The sequence below is a fragment of the Scomber japonicus genome, chromosome 13 (genome assembly GCF_027409825.1).
Source record: "Scomber japonicus isolate fScoJap1 chromosome 13, fScoJap1.pri, whole genome shotgun sequence".
In the NCBI taxonomy this organism is placed as follows: Eukaryota; Metazoa; Chordata; class Actinopteri; order Scombriformes; family Scombridae; genus Scomber; species Scomber japonicus.
Window position 1 is genome coordinate 26,113,611 of NC_070590.1, and position 18,500 is coordinate 26,132,110.

General features: G+C 40.7%; 3 protein-coding genes across 3 annotated transcripts; 1 reads left to right on the forward strand and 2 right to left on the reverse strand.

Moving 5' to 3' along the window:
* Positions 1-1,690: 1,690 nt before the first annotated feature.
* thap12a (THAP domain containing 12a) lies at positions 1,691-5,448 on the reverse strand. The gene is made up of 5 exons (XM_053331801.1): positions 5,322-5,448; positions 4,650-4,767; positions 3,843-3,941; positions 3,713-3,749; positions 1,691-3,559 (listed from the first exon to the last, which is right to left on the reverse strand). The coding sequence occupies exons 1-5, from the start codon at positions 5,408-5,410 to the stop codon at positions 1,743-1,745; spliced, it is 2,160 nt and encodes a 719-aa protein (XP_053187776.1). The 5' UTR covers positions 5,411-5,448; the 3' UTR covers positions 1,691-1,742.
* A 1,156-nt stretch (positions 5,449-6,604) lies between these two features.
* Positions 6,605-11,257, forward strand: si:ch211-266i6.3 (cytoskeleton-associated protein 2). Its single transcript, XM_053331555.1, has 7 exons — positions 6,605-6,676; positions 8,501-8,581; positions 8,702-9,543; positions 9,631-9,991; positions 10,078-10,138; positions 10,256-10,559; positions 10,648-11,257. The coding sequence occupies exons 2-7, from the start codon at positions 8,537-8,539 to the stop codon at positions 10,904-10,906; spliced, it is 1,872 nt and encodes a 623-aa protein (XP_053187530.1). The 5' UTR covers positions 6,605-6,676; positions 8,501-8,536; the 3' UTR covers positions 10,907-11,257.
* A 302-nt stretch (positions 11,258-11,559) lies between these two features.
* stt3a (STT3 oligosaccharyltransferase complex catalytic subunit A) lies at positions 11,560-17,796 on the reverse strand. The gene is made up of 18 exons (XM_053331016.1): positions 17,733-17,796; positions 16,863-16,984; positions 16,698-16,758; positions 16,485-16,606; positions 16,224-16,369; positions 15,990-16,080; positions 15,792-15,898; positions 15,524-15,688; positions 15,125-15,305; positions 14,484-14,639; positions 14,275-14,366; positions 14,014-14,169; positions 13,296-13,484; positions 13,066-13,182; positions 12,868-12,970; positions 12,455-12,643; positions 12,177-12,292; positions 11,560-11,968 (listed from the first exon to the last, which is right to left on the reverse strand). Exons 2-18 carry the CDS (start codon positions 16,948-16,950, stop codon positions 11,930-11,932), a joined length of 2,118 nt encoding a protein of 705 aa, XP_053186991.1. The 5' UTR covers positions 16,951-16,984; positions 17,733-17,796; the 3' UTR covers positions 11,560-11,929.
* Positions 17,797-18,500: the final 704 nt, after the last annotated feature.

The following is an 18,500-nucleotide window of genomic DNA, read 5'->3' on the forward strand; positions in this document are numbered from 1 at the left end:
AAATTTAGGCTTTGACAGCTCAATTAATATCTATTTGGGCTGCCAAACGTCTTTTTTCAGAAGGCATCACTGCTCTTGTTTAGACTTCATACTCTCTGATTTCTTCTTCAGTTTTTACAGCAGATTTGGTTGGTGTCACCCTCACTGATGCCCTCTACAGATCCTGATGCAGTAGATCATTTAAATCTCTGTGATCCAGTATTTCCAACATAGTCTAACCTAAATCCCCTTTTTTTTTGTCAATTTCAAATTAATTAATAATTCTAGATTACATTATGTTCTCACAATCAGGTATCTATTAAGCTACAGATATACAGATGGTAGTTACTACAGTGTGCAAAGATGTTTGTTTAATATGCATATTTCTGATATAAAAACGTATTCTCTTAGAGTCCTTAGGATTTGAAATGTCTTTTAAACATGTAACTAAATTTGTCTTCCGTTCATACAATGACAATTGAAAAACAAAGAGAACATTATCTGCAATGACAAGGTTTGACTTGTCATAGACTCAGCATGAATCACAGTGTATTATTTCCTGCTATGATCTAGGATGTCTGCAGTGAAAAGGCTTTTAACAAGAAATTAGCTGCTGAATCATTCTGTGGCTTTACTATGCTCAAGAGTTACATTTTACATTTGAATTATTATACATTTTAAAAATGATTCATAAAAATCCAGTTATTATAAAACCTGTAATTGTTGGTTGTAATGAGGCTCATTTAGTCATGTTTCACTAAATGGAGGGGCAGCTTCCTTCTTGACACAGACAGAAGGTTACAGCAGGTCACTACTGCAGGTCTACCTCCTACAGGGGCAGCAACAAGAAACCATCCAACTCAGAATTCAACTTTACAGTGAAGGAGATGTGGCTAAAAGGGTGTTTTAATACTGACTGGATCAATAAACAGTGCAGACACACTAAATTGTTTAATACTTCAATCATATCAGATTTCATTAACACCAAACACTATAGTAGAATTTTTTGTCTCAGGGCAGACGCTGACTCAGCTATTTATTCTCAAGCATATACTGCACTGTCAGTCATAATACCCCAAATGCAAGATGGATAGTGATGCAGTACATACTGGCACAGAGTAACTAAGAATTATGGGCCTTATGCACACAGGAGGAGATTTTAAGTGTCACACTTTATCTGGACCTCCAACTCAATATAACCTGGAAAACAACTCCATTAGAACCCAGCACTTTAGAGACTGTCATACATCACTTAATACAAATATTTTAGGCACTCCCGCTTGTGCTGATCCATCTTGCACCAGTAGTTCCCGCTCTGTCTTGGAGGGAAATTTCTGTTTTAGTCTGGACACAAAATGTTCTGGCTTATTTGTAAATCAAAAAACGGTTAAGAAAAAAAAATCATGAATTGAAAATGACCAAAAAAAGGCTATCAAACCAAAGAGTCAGCATCTTTATTTACATTTTCAGAGCAAGATTTATAGCTGGTTTCCCTTACCCAGACATTAATATGTCAGGAAACCCATGTATGACACAGCAAAAAAACACTTGCTTACAAGAGTATTAACGCAAACTTTTAAAAACTCAAATATGCCTGACACTTATGATAACCTCTATAAAAGACACTACTTTAGTATGAGGACAACAAGGTAAAAAAAATAATAAAAAATGTATAATTTCATCAAGATAACACAATCGTAAATGTCCCATTAACAAAGCTGTGGATCCCCTGACTGAAGGTTTAACTACCACATCACAACTGACTATGCTACCTCCTCTCTGTCGGGGTATGTCTTCATGTAGACCTCAACCATTGAATCCAGATCACAGCAAACATCATAGTTCATGTTCAAAAGAGCAAGACTTTTTGATTTGAATTTATCAGGCGTGTTCTGCGTGTACATCTTGAAGCGCTTATGTGTAACATCACAGCTATCTTCCAGAGCCAAGGTAGGTAGGATACCGATCAGTCTCAAAACTGCAAGCATGTTTGGGAAGAACTTCACGTCAGCTAACTGCAGCGTTTCATGGAGACTAGAGGGAAAGGTCTCACCTTTGCCCTTTTTGCTCCACTTGACCCACCAACAATGCAGCTCAGCGGAGAGGGTTCCAAGGTTAGGGATGTCATCTTTAAACACTTGCACGTTTTCTTCATCTGGTTCAGTGGACTTGTGCTGCTCTATGACGGAAGGCACCAGTGACAGACATTTCAGAGCCTTCAGGTGGTTCTCACAGAAGAGTTCATTCACTTCTTTCATGATATGGTTCACCACAGGAACAGACAGGTGCTCCTTGTAGTAACTGTCTGGCTGAACGGTTCCCAGTTCTGACTGATGTTTTCTTAAGAATGATCGAGGAACCTTGACTGGGATGTCCAGCGCAGCAGCAATGTTAACAGCTTCGTCGTTCCAGAACTCATGATACACGTCGAGGTTGTCAGACACTTCTGTCAGGGAGTGCAATACAGCTTTTAAGCTGTTTGCAGCAAAATGCACGTCTGTTGCTTTCCCTTGCATGTTCTTCCCCAATGCCCTTGTAAGTGTCATAGTGTTCTTTAGGACAACCAGCGCCATGATGAACTCAAAATCAGTGAGCGCTTTTGAAATCTCTAAGGCGTCATGTGTGACTTGATCGTTCCACCTCAAGTCCTCGTTGTCATGTACGCTGTCCACACAGAGTAGCAATGCCTCTAGGATTTCCCCAGCCACATCAAACGCATCATTCCGTGTGGTCCAGGTGGTACGACAGATTTCCTTCAATTCATTGGCTTTCTCCTCTTTCTCTGGGTAGAAAATCGATATGGCATGCTCAAACTCCAAATACAGTTCAGGAGACTGACTCAAGAATGACTCAACCTTCTTAAAGGTACACATGACAAGCTGAATGCCTGACAAAGCCATACCACTGACCAGTGACATGTTCAAGGTATCGGTAGACCTTAGTGTAAGGACTGCCTTTGGATACCTCTCCATCAGTTTGGCAGCAAATTTTTTCATTTTACTAAAATGTGTCCCAGAGCAGGAGTGGGCTTGACCTCTACACTGTTCCATATTCAAGCCCCATCCGTCTGTCATTTCAGAAAGAAGTTTCTCTGCCAGGGCATCTTCATCTCCTTCAAAGGACAAGAATCCAACAAACCTCTCCCGCTGACAGTTGGACTGGTCGACATAACGGAGAAAGACTGGGATGTACCATTCTCCTGAGAGCTTCACCAAATCATCAGTAATTAATGAGAAAAAGCCGTTTTGTTTAACTTCCTCCTTGAGCTTTTCACGGATGCATTTCTCACACACCTCAATCAACTGATTCAGCTGAGTGGATGAGCAGTATTCCTTGTTCGCATCGAACTTCATCTTTAGAACCTCATCTCCATTATTCATGCGATAATCTAACAATGCCTGAAAATTGCTTGACCCAAGGCTGTCCTGTTTATTATCGCCAGGCCCTCTTGGTGGAATGTTTTGCTCTCCCAACAGTACAAGAACTTCAAATAATGATTTGAGATACTCTTTGTATTTCTCTTCCTCTGGGATTGCCTGGGCATCATCTTTATTTGTCTCTGTCTGAGACTTTTTCATTTCTACAGGGGAAACAGAAATGATTGAAAGTCAAATCAATCGTTCATCTTGTGACAAATGTGAATGTGAGATTGATTTGTTGCAAGATGTATGTGTGTGTGTGTGTGTGTGTGTGTGTGTGTGTGTGTGTGTGTGTGTGTGATGTTTCTGCTTACTTTTTCTCCCCTTATTCTCCTTTTCATCATCTTTGGTCTACAAAAATAAAAGTAGAAATTAAAATTTGGATATCATTGAAGTGACCAAGTATTGGTATCATTTAAAGCAATCAAGATTTAATTCACCCACCATCTCTTTGCTGCGCTTCCCCTGTCCATTTTGAGGTTGGCTTGGCGCATCAAAGATAGTTGGAATGGCATCATCCTTCAACACCGTACTCTGAGCATCCTGGAAACAAGTCAAAACAGTTTATTGTATAGAAAAAAATGAAGACTGAATCCATAATTACTTCAGTTTACTGTAACTTGTTTACTCAAATATTCATAAACAGTACACTAAACTGTATTTACAGAATGTTACATGACAATTTGTTTTCACATTTTACTTAAAGGACCAGTGTGTAGGATTTAATGGCATCTAGTGGTGACTGACTGAAAAAGACATGGGGGTCACACAGTCCTCTTTGGTTTGCTTCTAATCCATTTATCTCGGAAATTGGAAGTCGGAGCTGGGAATGACGTCACAACTGGGTTAGTATCATTCCAATTTAGAAAAACCAGTTCTAGCCAGGTTAACCACTGATAGCAAAACCAGTTGATGAAAATGCATTTCGCTGGCTGTATTTTGCTCGTACAAACATTGTAGCAACATGTCCACAGATAGAAGTTGGACAGTGCTGTGTGTAAGACTGATTTAATGAGATACAAATAAGACAAAACTGCTAATAAATAGGATATTACTACAACATTCACACTGTAGATGCACTGGGCTACCATATTGGAATTTGAGGTCAGGGCTGGTGAGGTTCGTCAGACTTTCAGAGTTGGAAATCTGACTTCAGGGAGCATTCTAGTTGGATTTCCAACTGGGATTCCAATTTCTTAGTACAACTGGAATGCACTGTAATATAGTTTGCAACATGAAAGCGTAACTTACACCATCAGCAGAAGATGTAACAAAATGTTTCCCACAAAGTCTGTAGTATCTGTACAACTGGTCTGGTGATTTGTCCATGAGATCTTGCCGTTGGCATTTTTCAACCCACTTTTTGCACCTGTAAGTCAACAGAAATTAAATTTTTTTTTAGATGTTATGAATATGCATTATATGATACAGAAGCTAAGCAATGAAAAAACATCTACAATAATAAAAGCGTTCATATTGTGAATAACCCTGCAGAAGTCAGTACTAGTCCTTTACTGCGTGTTACCCAAATCACCGGGTTTTTTTTAACACCGGCATGTCTAATACATTTTAATAACACGCATAAGGTCTTATAATGAACGTGGTGTGTTTACTTTTAGCAGAAAGCAGGTGCGAGGACACCTGTCAAACTTTTACAATGAGTTTTCGCGTTACAAAAAGAAAAACAGAAAACAGCTCTATTCAAACAGGTTTATTAAAAGTGTTGTAACCAGGAAAAGCGTTACGTTAGCCACTGAATTCTGCTTAAACCAAACTTTGACATTTCAACCGTAAATTGCCGATTTTACAAAGGATGTATTGTTTTGCTCGCAAATTAAAAAAGGGATGTATGCGACTGAGCAGGTTAGCTGTGGAGCTTCCTGTTTGCTTAAGCATCTCTGTCAGCATGAGTTAGTTAGTTACCTTTCTGGATCATGAGGGAACCTGAAGAGCGGCTGAGGATCGGATTTGCCACTAGTGCAGTTGGGCACCGCGCAGTGATTCTGCATCATAAGTTTGTTAGAAATCTGTTAACGAAAGCGAGTGTCTTTTTGAGGAAACGCAAGCGTGTTGCTAACGCTAGCTGTCAAGCCACTCAGAACATCGAGCCGACTTCCGTTTGTCGCTTTGAAAAATAAAATAAATTGTTTGGGTGACTTATAATAAAACGTGTTGTTTTTTGTTTTGTTTTGGGGGTTTTCCCCAAAATATCTGAAAAGTTTTACATCTCACTGGCTATAAGTTCTTTTTCAAATTTCCCAACAGCAGCTGGAATACGTCAAGTTGTTAAATTATAAAAGACATGGCAGTTTGACCGGCTAAGGGCCACACAGACGACCAAGATCTTCAAACATTTATTTTTAGCAGAACCTTTGACTTTTAATTAACCTGTCCTTACTGTTTGCTGCTTTTATGCTCTTATTTTTTCAGTTTTTTCATCTCTTTTATAGTGATGCTTTGACACTGTATAGCACTTTGAGATTCGCTTCAAATCTAAAGTGCACCACGAATAAAAATTATCATAATAATAATAATTATTATTATCATCAAGTTTTTGTTCTTATCTATTTCATCATGGACACAGATTACACATATAAACCATCTTCCGCCTTTACGATCACAATTGGGATTTTATTTTGAAGGAAATTCCGCTTGAAGCTTGGCGCGCGCAGAGCTTCACACCTTTGAGAGCGCTTAGTTTGTTTCCCATAATGCATAGCAGTCATTTCAAATAGTTGAAAACAAAAACAACATGCAGCAACCATATATCATGCACGCTTATAATACATCCATATCATATCATCCTAACATATTGTAATGTTCAACTCTGTAATGAATACAAATGATTGATTACTATAAGGGTCTCATCATTATAAGTTTTCAAACAGTGCAGGAAGCATGCATATTGTAAAGTTAGGTCATGTGTACATTGTGGTAACGTCATGTAAATATAATGACATCAAATACTATTACACTGAGCAGCACATGCCCTGCAGTGGGCGTGCAGTACAGTCTTATTTTCTTTTAAAATCATTCAAACTTGAAAACATGTTGAACGAATGAATGAAGCTAGTATTCTTCAATTCTCGTTCTTAGGTTTGAGTCTATTGGTTAATATCGTCCTCTCGCGATACTAGCGGAACCAATTGCAGCGCTTTAGCGCCACTTCAAATCGGAAGGTATTTTATGTTGGACCAGTCAAACGACCTGTTTGGAGTGGTGGTGTTGCTGTTACAGAGGGAACCGCCTCACATTTTAGCACAGAAGAGCAAAGCGGGGTAAGTTAACTTTTACTTTTTAAATTGATATAAATAAATGTGAAGGTACAAGAGCAGACAGCTAACGGTTTGCCTAACTTGTATCTTTAACATAATAATGTCACGTTCTGTTTTGCTCACTGAAGTTTAGCTGACCATTTATTTCTTACAGATGAACGTAACGTGACTAAAGTCGCTGTCCATTTATAATGATAACCCTAACTGTCGATGACATTTTCTCTAAGTTAAAAAAAAAATCACATATATAAATTAGGTTACAGACAGGGGTGAACGATAAGATGTGAGTGGACCTTAGGAAGACAAGCGACCATTTGATGGAAACTAATAAAGAATAAAATGTCACTTGCACAAATTCACTGTAGTGTCATAGACGTTTTGGGACAGTGTTAGGTGTATGAACTCGGGTTTACTCGCAGAATGTTATTTACATAATGTACATGTTACTTGTACGTAATGCTACTATTGTACATAATAATAATAATATTTTTTTACTAATTGTTTTTTTATTGCTTTTGTACTAACTTATTAATTATTGTTCTTTTATTCTTTTTTTTTTAATTGACACTTCTATTTTTACTGTCCACTTTGCTGCTGCAGTAATGTAAATCTTCCCATCATCATCATGGGACTAATAAAGGAATATCTTATCTTAGAATGTAGCATGCATCCTCACATGTTAGATAATGTAGCTGTGTATGTGTTATTCATTACATCTTACGATAGGATAGACTTTATTGTCCCAGTGGGAAATTTGTCTTGGACTTTACAGTTTCTGCATTGTAAACAGTACAAAAAACAACAACACATTATCCAGACATAATCAAATGCAGCAGTAGGACAATTGCCTCCATTCGATTTTTATGATAATGCCCATACATTATCATAAAAACTAAACAAAACAGAGGCACACATATTTACAGTAATACAGTGATGGGCGACATTAAACAATAGAAAGAATACAGTACAACAATAGTGTCTCCCTGTTCCAGCCTAGGTGAGGTTGAGGGCCTTAATAGATAAGGGGACAAAAGAGTTTTTGAACTGGTTGTGCTTGCTCAAGGGGATTCTGTACCATCTGCCTGAAGGGAGGAGCTGATATTCAGGGTGGAGAACATGGGTTGGATCTGAGATGATTTTCTGTGCTTGTTTAATTATGGTTTGTTGAAAGATATCTTGAAAACTGGGATGTTGGCGGAGTCCCATAATCTTCATGGCTGTCTGTACTAGTCTGTGAATTTGGGCCTTGGCCTGGACTGTCAAATTTCCAAACCATGCTGAAATCCCATAGTGCAGTAGGCTTTCCACCACCGCATGTTAGAACAGGAGTTGCACTCTTCAGCCTTCCTTCTCAGGAAGTGCAGCCTCTGCTGTACTTTGGTACAGATGACCTCCAGCCCAGATTGTTATCTATGTGGGTGCTCAGGTATCTGTATGAGTCCACCTGCGCTGTGCTCTGATGTTGGCTGATCACTGGTGAGTGATCAGCAAGAGCCAGAGACTTTGGCTCAAACACCATCTCCTCAGATTTTTTGTGTTGAGGATGAGATGGTGTTTGTCACACCACAGTACAAACTCATAGATGGCAGACTTATTCCCTAGCACACCAGAATCGTCCTAAGAAAATTTAAAGATGTGTACATTTTCAGTGTGACTAATGCATTAATTTGTATAAATAGTAAACGGCACAGGTGAGCTAACGCACCCTTGTGGTGCTCCAGTACTAATGGTTGAGTTCTGACAGTGATTTGCTGGATGCTGTTAGTGAGAAATGAATGGTACCACCTGATCTGTGTTGGTATGTTTATTGCTTTGTTTATCTTTCAGATATATCTTCATCTAACTGCTGGTTGAGGCTTCACAATGGACAACGTCACAGTTTCAAGAAGAAAACTCACTAATAGGAAGGTAAGTTAACATTAATGAGAATCATGTGGTTACTTTTCATGTTGAGATTGCTAAAAGTTACATTCAGAAAAGGCCAAATGTATCCTACCTGATGGTTGTAATTGTTTTAATTGTGTTTAGGAAAACAAGGAGAATGCTCAGCCCAAACATGAAATCAAGTCCATCAAAAGAGAATTTCCTAAAACAACATCTGCTGGTCTCCTCCAATTGAAAAGAAATGAAAAAGAGCAGACTCTGGGGAAAAGTGGTCCTCTTAAAGCCTCAGCAAAACCAGTATATACAAGGTCCGCATCTGGTGATGTTCTGAAAAAGGTCACGTCTGTGCAGAGAGATGAGAAAGGAGCTGCTGCTGCTGCTGCTGGTGGTGACGCCACACAACGCCAAACACACAGCCAGGCTTTCCTCTCCGATCAGACTGTAAAACACAAAAAAATAGCAGCAGAAGCTCCAAAGCCACCAGCTCCCGTCCAATCATCCAAACCCGCCCCCGGCATGTACAAAGGCAAAGTGGTCCAGTCAAAAATAGGTTCCATTTGGAAGTCAAGTGCTAAAGCGGGTGGGGCAGATCCGAAACCACCAGCACCCAAGCCAGAGAGCCAAAGGGTTGGAAATTTCACGAAAAGCAGGTCCAAATCTGTTGTTGAGCTGCAAGGGCGCCGTGCACCAAAACCTGCACCGTCAAGGTCCAAGTCTGTGTCTGATGATCTCGCACACGCGTCCAAGCCCACCGTCACCAGCCGTCCTCCTACTGCCTTCCGCTCTGCTCGCCCTCCTGTCAGAACCGTCCCAGCAACTCTAACCAGCACCAGCTCCAGAAACACTACGGCAACTCTCACCAAGGGAAGTGGGACTCAGAGCTCAAAGCCAAAGATTGCAGTGACAGACAAGAAGGTCAAAAAGCCTCCTGTCACAAGCACCCTCAGCCAATACAGATACTCCATGGAGACAGCAGAGGAAAGAAGGTACATTTTTTTTCTCTACACGTGTAATGTTTTCTTTGGTGTTACTGTAAATCAGATGTTTAAAAAATCTTTTTTTCACCCTCACAGAGCAAAACTGGCAGACTGGCTGGCCTCCAAGGGTAAGACTCTAAAGAGACCAGCTGTGACAGCAGCAGCAGCAGCATCCTCTAAAACCAAAGTATCAGCACCTGCAAAACCTGAAGCAGAGCGCAAACCTCAGTCTCATCCTCATATTGAGCCTCAGCCCGTCGCACAGTGCAACCCCAAACCTGAACCCAGGCTGGAAGCGCAAAAGCCAGACTCTCCTGCTGCTGCTCTCTGTGCAGATATCCAGGGAGCGGGACTCTCCACACACAGCCAGACTCCAGTGATCATGAACACCACCCTGGACCTGCTCGAAAACTCAGACGCAGATCTGCCTGTTGACCCACAGGACAGAGTTGATGATGTAAGGAAATGGTGTCCACTTTTTATTTTAGTCAGATTCAAAATATTATCGTTCACATTAATAAGTCTTGTTTTAATTTGTTACAGATTGTTGTGAATCTGTGTGATGCTTTGGATGCCATGGAGACACCCTCTAGATGCACAGATGGTGAGTTCATCTTATTCAGCCCTATGAACTATGATCGGTTTGCAGTAGAATATTTAAAAAAAAAAATTCAATCTACTGAGCTCATTGACATTTCATGAACCTTTCTGTTTCCACAAGATCTTTCACAGGTGACAGATGAATGCAGTAATGTTGAGATGGAGGATGGTAAAGTGAAGGACGAGTGTGAAAAGGCGGAGCCAAAGAATGAAACCTCTGAGGCTGTCAGCGAGCAGCCAAAGGATGAGCAAGTGAGGGATGGAGCAGAGGAAAATGAACAGAAGGTGGAGACAGACGATGTGGAGGAAGTAGAAAGTGATGATGATTATGAAGATGATGAAGATGATGTGATGGAGACCACGCCACAGATGGAGGATGCCTCAGTTGTAAAATACAGTGTTAAGACCACTCCATACTTGCAAAGGTGAGACCCTCAGCTTTCATTTGTAATACAAGCACTCATTTAATTTATTCATGGGTTCAATTGTAATGGTGCTGAAATGTTTGTTTAGTGTCAAGAAGACAATTGAAGACGAGGTTGGTGGATCCAGGCGAAAGAGCAACATCAAAGATCTGAAGTTTCTGACTCCGGTACGACGCTCCAGCCGCATCCAGCGCAAATCCTCCCGGCTGCCGTCGATGCTTGTTGATCACGACCCCTGCGTGTCCTCGCTGGCTGAGCTGGTGAAGATGGATGACGATCCCAACGCTTACATCTACAGAAAAAACCCTGCACTGCTGGATGATCTGCCAGACCAGCCCAGGCTGTGAGAGGAGGACTCTAATACATGTATATCATTTTTAACAAGGAAAACAAAAAACTAAGAACTGTATGAATGTATGGGACTGGAACTAACTGCCACTTTATACTGATATTTTAAAACAGTTTCACTAATCTTAATGCATCTGTGCAAAGTATTTTATATTGTCACGTGTTTTATCGTATTGGGGACATACAATTTCTGTCTAAGTATTCTGTCCTGAATGTATTAACTTTCCCCTTCTACGGTTGACGAGTATTGCTGAGCTGCACTACAATAAAAGGAAATATTATCTTATAGTTCTGCTTTGCTGCCAGGTTCTTATTGTTGATGAAACAATATCCTTCATCTTTTTTACAGCCTGCACATGAATAAAAATCTGAAACATGCAGAAAACCTCTTGAATCCAGCCAATTTCAAAGTCTTTTCGGGGAACAGGAGGTGAAAATTGCACCTTTTTTTATAATTACCTTAATTATAAGGAGGTGTAGTATGAAAGAGGATTAGGGCCACTGTGGAATAAAAAAGTGAGTTCTGACTGTTCTCAGAAAGTCCGAACTTTTACACAATTTTAACAAATGGAATAATGTAATGAAATACTGAATTATTTGAGGTTTACTAAATTCTGTCTACATTAAGAGGAAGGAAAAACAAACCAGCATATTCTTGTTTTTAATCCCACTTTAATTGACCACATTGTAAAAATCCAAAGCGCTCTTAAATGAACACTGCTTTCTTTTTGGCCGCTTCATGGTTAATTACACTTTCCTGACATCAGATTGGACGATTTGACACCCACTCCCTCTGATCCCAGATGAGACATTTCATTATAACAATTAAAAAAAAAGTTGAAAATCATCCACACACGCAAAAAGAAAAAGAAAAAAAAAATCTCTTCGATGCAAATTTCTTCCCCCAAAAAACAAAAAGTATAAAAAAGTACTCTTTTTTTCCTCAACTCATCTGCTGACCACAGGGGAAGGTGTTCAGTGCTGTGCGCTAAAATTGGTGTTTTCACTGCTGTCTGGAGGTCTTATGTCCTGGAAAGACCCCGGTTGTCCAGATCTTTCACCTAGAAGAAAGAACACAAAACTTCTTTAGACAGATCTATTCAAATGAAGCTGTCCACAACTCATAATGGATTTGAATGAAGGTGTAGTATAGTCATTTTTTGATTGTGTATAAAAACAGTACCAAACAAGCCCATTCATTTTCTCTAACTCATGTTTTATTTTGTCTATCCAACATATAGCTAGGTAAGAAGATTTCTGTAGTTTTACCTTGTATATCCTAACCAGCCAGTGCTCTGTTGTGTAGGCCTCCTCCAACACATCCAGTTCAAAGTCTTTGTTTCCAATCTCAGCGTTCCTCACTCTGTCATAACCTGGTGGGCGCTCTGCAAAGAAGATCATAGAGATCAGTGGAATTATGGAAGAAAAGGATTCAGTTATACAGAATATATAAAAGAGACAAACCAGCAATAATGCCTGGATGCAAGTCATTGTGATTTTAAGTCAAAACAGTGACAAATATGGGACTTGACTGTGGAGTTACTCACTGGCCTCTGTGTAGACCTGGCCGAAGCGATAGTAGCACATCTTGTACATAAGGCAGTTGAGCAGGACGGGTGAGCCCTCGCGATCCACTCTGAACTCCCCGGTGGGGGTGTAGTAGTCGTGCTCCTTGATGTGTTTTCCTGTGTCTGTGCTTCCCCCGATACGGACCATCCACAGGAACTTGTTGATGTCTGTGATGCAGAGAAATGAATCCGTTAAGAGACTGGCGCTAAAATATGCCTTTGAAAAAATATCTCAATTGATTGTTATATATTTCAAATCGATTGTTAAAGCAAACAGACTATTAAATCTGACTCTAGTAAGAAGGTGTCTGTGCCCCTGTATGCTTGAGTCAAGCTATCTTAAAAAGCCTCAGTGTTATAAAGACTGAGCATCTCCTGATATTGGGACGTACCATCTGAGGAATAACCAGTCAGTCCTCCGAAGATGACCAGGACATAACTGACATCCAGCTCCCTCATGATCTCATACGCCCGCTCTTCTGTGGATGCCATGGCCTACACAACAAAAACCATCATCCAAGTCAGCATGACAACACTCATGGATAAACATGGAGACACGTTAATGCCACTTTGAAGGTTACGCTGCTCACCTGTCCAACTCTGGAGATGTGCGTGTTGTTCCATGTGTTGTTGTCCACTAGAATAGTTCGATTAGCCATGGCAGTTATCTGATAGCCATAATCCCACCATGACATGACTTTAGCATCCTAGAAAAAACAAACAAACAAACACCCAACTCATGTATCTGAATGGAAACCTTTTAATCAAATTCCCCTGTTCACTGACATTCTTCTTCTTTGTTTCTTTGAGTATGACTGACCTCAGGAGTATTGTGGCGGAGCCAGTAGTACGCCTCTCTGAAGTCGTCGAAGATTATGCGGCTGCCATCGCCTCCGCGGGCCGAAAGGACAATAGAGGGAGAGGAGTAGGCTTCACTGGTCACCCAGGTAGAGTGAAAGGTGTATGTGATGAGGAAGAAGGCCATGACCAGAATCATCCCACTGGCAACCTGACAGATACAAAAAAGACATTGTTAGGTAATCTGTGGGATTATCACTGTGCTTTTTTCTGACTAGTAGGAGAAAAATCTCTGGCCTGCTTCATTTAAGAAGAATTTCATTTTAAATGTATTATTTTTAATTTAGATTTGAAACTTCATTAAATAAGAAAGAAAAGCTCTCCAATAGGCAGCAGTCTTTCCACACCTGACATGTTCATTTGTGATCTCATTTATTTAAAAAAAAAAGCTCCTGAGACTTCTGACTTGCTACCTGGTCAAAGCATTGTTGGCTTTATCTTTTTATGTACATCTTAAGAAGCTACAAGAAAAAAAAAAAGTCTGTTTTAGTAGTCTCATACAGATTAGTATGAGGCCTCCAGCTGGTACTGGATCAGAATAAATAGGTTTAACCAGTATGAATAGAACTCTTTTGTATATTAAAAACAGGTGCAGGTTAAAAACAGGTGCACCTGTCAACACACTCTGCACACCGTCTCTTAATGGCTGTGACTCTCAACTAGTCTCTCAGACCTCCCACCTCATTCTTGATGGGGTAGGTGGAGTCCTGCTGCTTCTTGCTCTTCTTGTCTGGCCGGCTGACATCCAGATTCTTCATGTAGGTGGTGAGCACCTGAGACACGCCGATGCCTGACAGGATGCACATGACTGGGGCCAGCACCAGCATCAGACGCACCTGAGGAGGAAACAAACGGGCAGTATGTTACCCCATGTGATGTGATGTATATTTAAGAAACATAATTTATATAAATAAATCTACATGATGTTACACAGGACGTACCATGACAGCAGAGAAGTACATGCTGGTGACTCCATACATGATGATGAAGATCCTGGCATCAGACAGGTTGTTGAAACAGTAATAAAGACCAACTGAAAACGAGAGGATAAAAACCCATCAGTCAAAACAACATCAGCATCATCAGTGGAGTGTTGGAGCAGCATCCATCTCTTGTTACTCTGTGTGTTTCTGTTGACTGAACACTTTACCTGGGAACATAAAGACCAGCAGCTGGAGGTCAAAGTAGTATGAGGACCAGGTGGTGGGCTGATGCTCAGAGACAGAGGCGATGATGGGGATGTTGTTCTTGGCGTAGGAGGGGTCCAGCAGGGAGTAGAAACGACCGGTCCATGGAGAGATCTTACCTAAGGAGAAGAAAGGAAATATACTTTAGGTGAGTCATGATCCAAGGCAATGAAATTCCAAAGAATTTAAAATGGGAGTATCTTTAATATTCAAATTTAACTTAAAAATATAAATAAACTCATGTCAGTATGTGTTTAAATCAATATGTAATATGTATTTAGGTCAGATAGCACTAGAAGTCCAGGAACACTGTGTCCAAACCCCAAACTGCAGCACTGATCACTCAGCCTCCTTTTACTGTTGGCCCGCTATTCTTTACTTTCCATTTGTGCACAAAAATATCTATCATATCTGATACTGTGATGTTACATCAGCACATTGAACATGAGATTGACTACTGTTAGCCAACACATTTATAAATACTTATAAATAAGTATTACAATTGTAATTCCAGCATTTGATTAGTATATATTTTGTACTATTTAAATTATATTCCAACAGACTTTAAGTCAACCTATGCCGATGTATTAACTGGTGCATTTACCCGTCAGCATGAGGACAGCGCCCACAGACAGCAGGATGAAGCCCACCAGTGAGATGACGCTCTTGAACAGCACCTCGAACTGCTGGGCGTTGAGTTTGCTGCGTAGGTAGTCCACGAAGGCGTGAATCTGGCACAAACCAAACACGCCGAAAGCTGCCATGTGCTCTGATGACTGAACCGGCTAGTAGAAGAAGGGAAGCAGAAACAGAACAGAGTCAGCCCTCTTTTGCCCTCCATCATGTGACAGTGACTTGTTTATCTTCTTTGGTCTTGATGACATTTTGACCTTCATCATAGTTAATCCTAAAACCACATTGCTTTGGACTAAAATGTCCTGTGAGCTGAGGCATGACCCATCTAACTTATACGAATAACTGATGTGACATAACGTCATCTTACCTGGAAACCAACAAATGAGATCTGCATGGAGAGGATGGTGCCCAGGCAGTAGACTGTGCAGTAAGCCACGTAGATACGGTGCGAGAATCGTCCTGTGAGCATCAGAACCAGGACGTGGAGCGGGATCAGGTTGATCAGGAACACGTAGCCACCCCAGGAGGAAACCTACATACACACAAACACTTTATGACCTCTGCATGCTCTGAATCCAGTCAGCAAAGCATGCATTTATAAATCTCCTCCACTCCTATCTGCATCATCTGCTCACCATGTAGAAGTAGGCCAGAGCGCACATGGAGGACCAGTACACTGAGCCGGTTTTGACAGCCTTGATCCACATGTAGTAGGTCAACAGCATGCAGAAAATGGCAATACCTAAGAAGTAGAGCAGAGAGAGATTTGAGAAACAATCTTTTTGTGATATTTACATGATGATATATTATTACCATGCACTTTAGGTGTGTACCTTCATTGTCATAGGAGCCAGCAACAGAACGAGAGATATAACCAGGCACCACAGCGATCATGGCTGCAGCCAAGAGCCCAGCACCTGCATCCTAGAGAGACAAGAGGCTGTTTAGCGGCAGAAATGTGTACTTATATACACACACAGCACTAAAAAGCATGAACATGACCTCTCACAAACGAGATTATGTTTAGTTTTATTAAGAACTGTTAACAAATTCATGATGTTTCCTACCTTCAGTTCCTTGGTGAAGTGGTAGGTGACAATGGCAGTGAAGGAGGAGAATAAGGGAGCCAGGAAGACGCAGACGTTACGGATGTCAATGGTGATGTGGAAAAAATGTAGGACGTGGTACAGGACGGCAGAGGTGATCATCAGTCCTGGTGACAGAGAGGTGAGAGAGAGAGTGGAAAACAGGTGTTCCAGTCAGGTTTGCAGACAATATACTGTTGCAAAATAAAATTAACACACCTATATTTGTCTACTGATTCCTACCTGGATAAATGGTGCCACCAATGATTCTCCCAAGAGGATACCATGCTCTATCATCAAACCAGTTGTGAAACTTATAAAATCCTTCTTCTGCCAGGAAGCGGGTGGTACGGTAGTTGAAGTACCTGAGGGTGAAGTGAAGGTGAGACTTTACTTTAAGGAAAGGTAAACCAATTAACAACACTTGCAAGTAACTGTGACACAAGCAGCACTTACGGATCAAACTCATGGATCACACTTTCAAACCTCAAGACAGAAAAGAGTCTAGTTGAGAACGCTGAGGAGGAGGAAAAAGCATATAAGGTGATGTGTTTTTAATATTGGGGAGAAAACTGTTGTTTCTGCAAAGAAGATGTAATACATAGGAAGCAGGGGACTCACAGAGGACAGCAGCCATAGACAGGATGAGCAGCTTCAGCAGCGTGTCCTGCTTCTCATAGGACAAACGCAAGAAGCCCAGCTTGGTCATTTCGGCGAGGTTTAGGGACAGCTCACCGTACTACCTGAGGGAGGAGAAGTCAGAAAGGAGTTTATAAACAGGACAGCTGTGGAGCAAAGCACCGCAGGGATATCTAGCTCTGCTTTCACTGTATTAATAGAAGTTTCATTATTAGAATAAACTTAGGCTAAGTGAGAAAATGTTTGCAGGTCTTGTGTGAGGAGGAAACTTCCATGTTCAGCCCAACCAGAAGAGGCCACGCACTAAGATGTGGCGTCAGGAAGCAGGAAGCACCCACTCTGGGAAAGCTCTCCAGAGGTTTGTCAGAAGCCTCTCTTATTCACATTTTGCATGAAGTATATTGCACATAGAAAACAATAAAATTATAAATCTGACCACAGCTCTGATTAATGCTAATTTTGAAGGCGGCACCAACAGAGCGAGCCTTAACTGACTGACTTAACTTGACACAACCAACAAAGCAACAGCTAATATGTATCAACCAGCTATCAGCACGCATCATGTGCATATTGATAATTAAAGCAACATAGATTAAACAACCTCTTAAAGCTTGTCGGTATCAGGCCGGCTCTGTTGATGCTGCTTCCTTTCAGTTTTAGCATTAAGTGTGTAAGCAGCTAGCTTAGCGAGGCTAACCTGCTCGGTTAGCAGCTGTACAATGAAAAGTCCAGCATTAATAAGAGAATAGCAGTGTGCCCCTCACATGTCAAAGCAGCAGAACAGCCTGAAATAAAAACAGGTGCGTTTACCTGAGCTACAAGGCTTAATATTTAATGTTCATAAAGACTCACCCTGCTCCGCTACTGTAACTCATACACTTTCCACGCACAACCTTCACCGTGAGCTAAGCCCGCCCCAATCACGCCATGGTACACGTTTATTGGCTGATCGTCAGTCAAAAGTAATCCCACATAAATCTGATTGGTTCTCCGGCTGTCATTCAACTCCAGTTCCCTACCTTGCCGCTGTAGTGTAGTGACGTGTCCTTAGTGAGGAAAGGCGAGGTGTCGCCCCCTAGTGGTTCAAGAGTAACGCAACAATCAGATTTCATGTCTTTCCAGTGGTGCTACTTCATGACAAACATGAAAACAGCAAATATCTATTGTAATATTAACAAATATAACTGTTATTAATATTAATTCTATGACAGTTACATTAACAACACTTGGTTAAATGGTATAAAAGCAATAATTTCAAATTTAATATATACTGCAAGACGTAAAGTATGCAGTTTCAATAGTTTTCCTTAGTTAATCTGTCATCTGTTGGCAAATGTAAGAGGCGACACATACTGTATGTTTCTGAAAGTACATTTTGAGTGGAGGAAAATAATGCCTTGTGGTTGTTAATATACAAAAGTAAGAATTGTGTTGTCTGTTTCTTCTTGGAATCAAATTAGACTGTTTTTCCAGTAGCCAGGCAGTGCAAGCTTCATCAGGTGACCATCAACATGTAAATCAATTTCTTGCTGAGAAAGATTTTGTGTACTTGATATTGTGGATTGCACACTCACAATATCGCTTAGTCTAAACTGAATGGCACACATTTATTTTAAATCA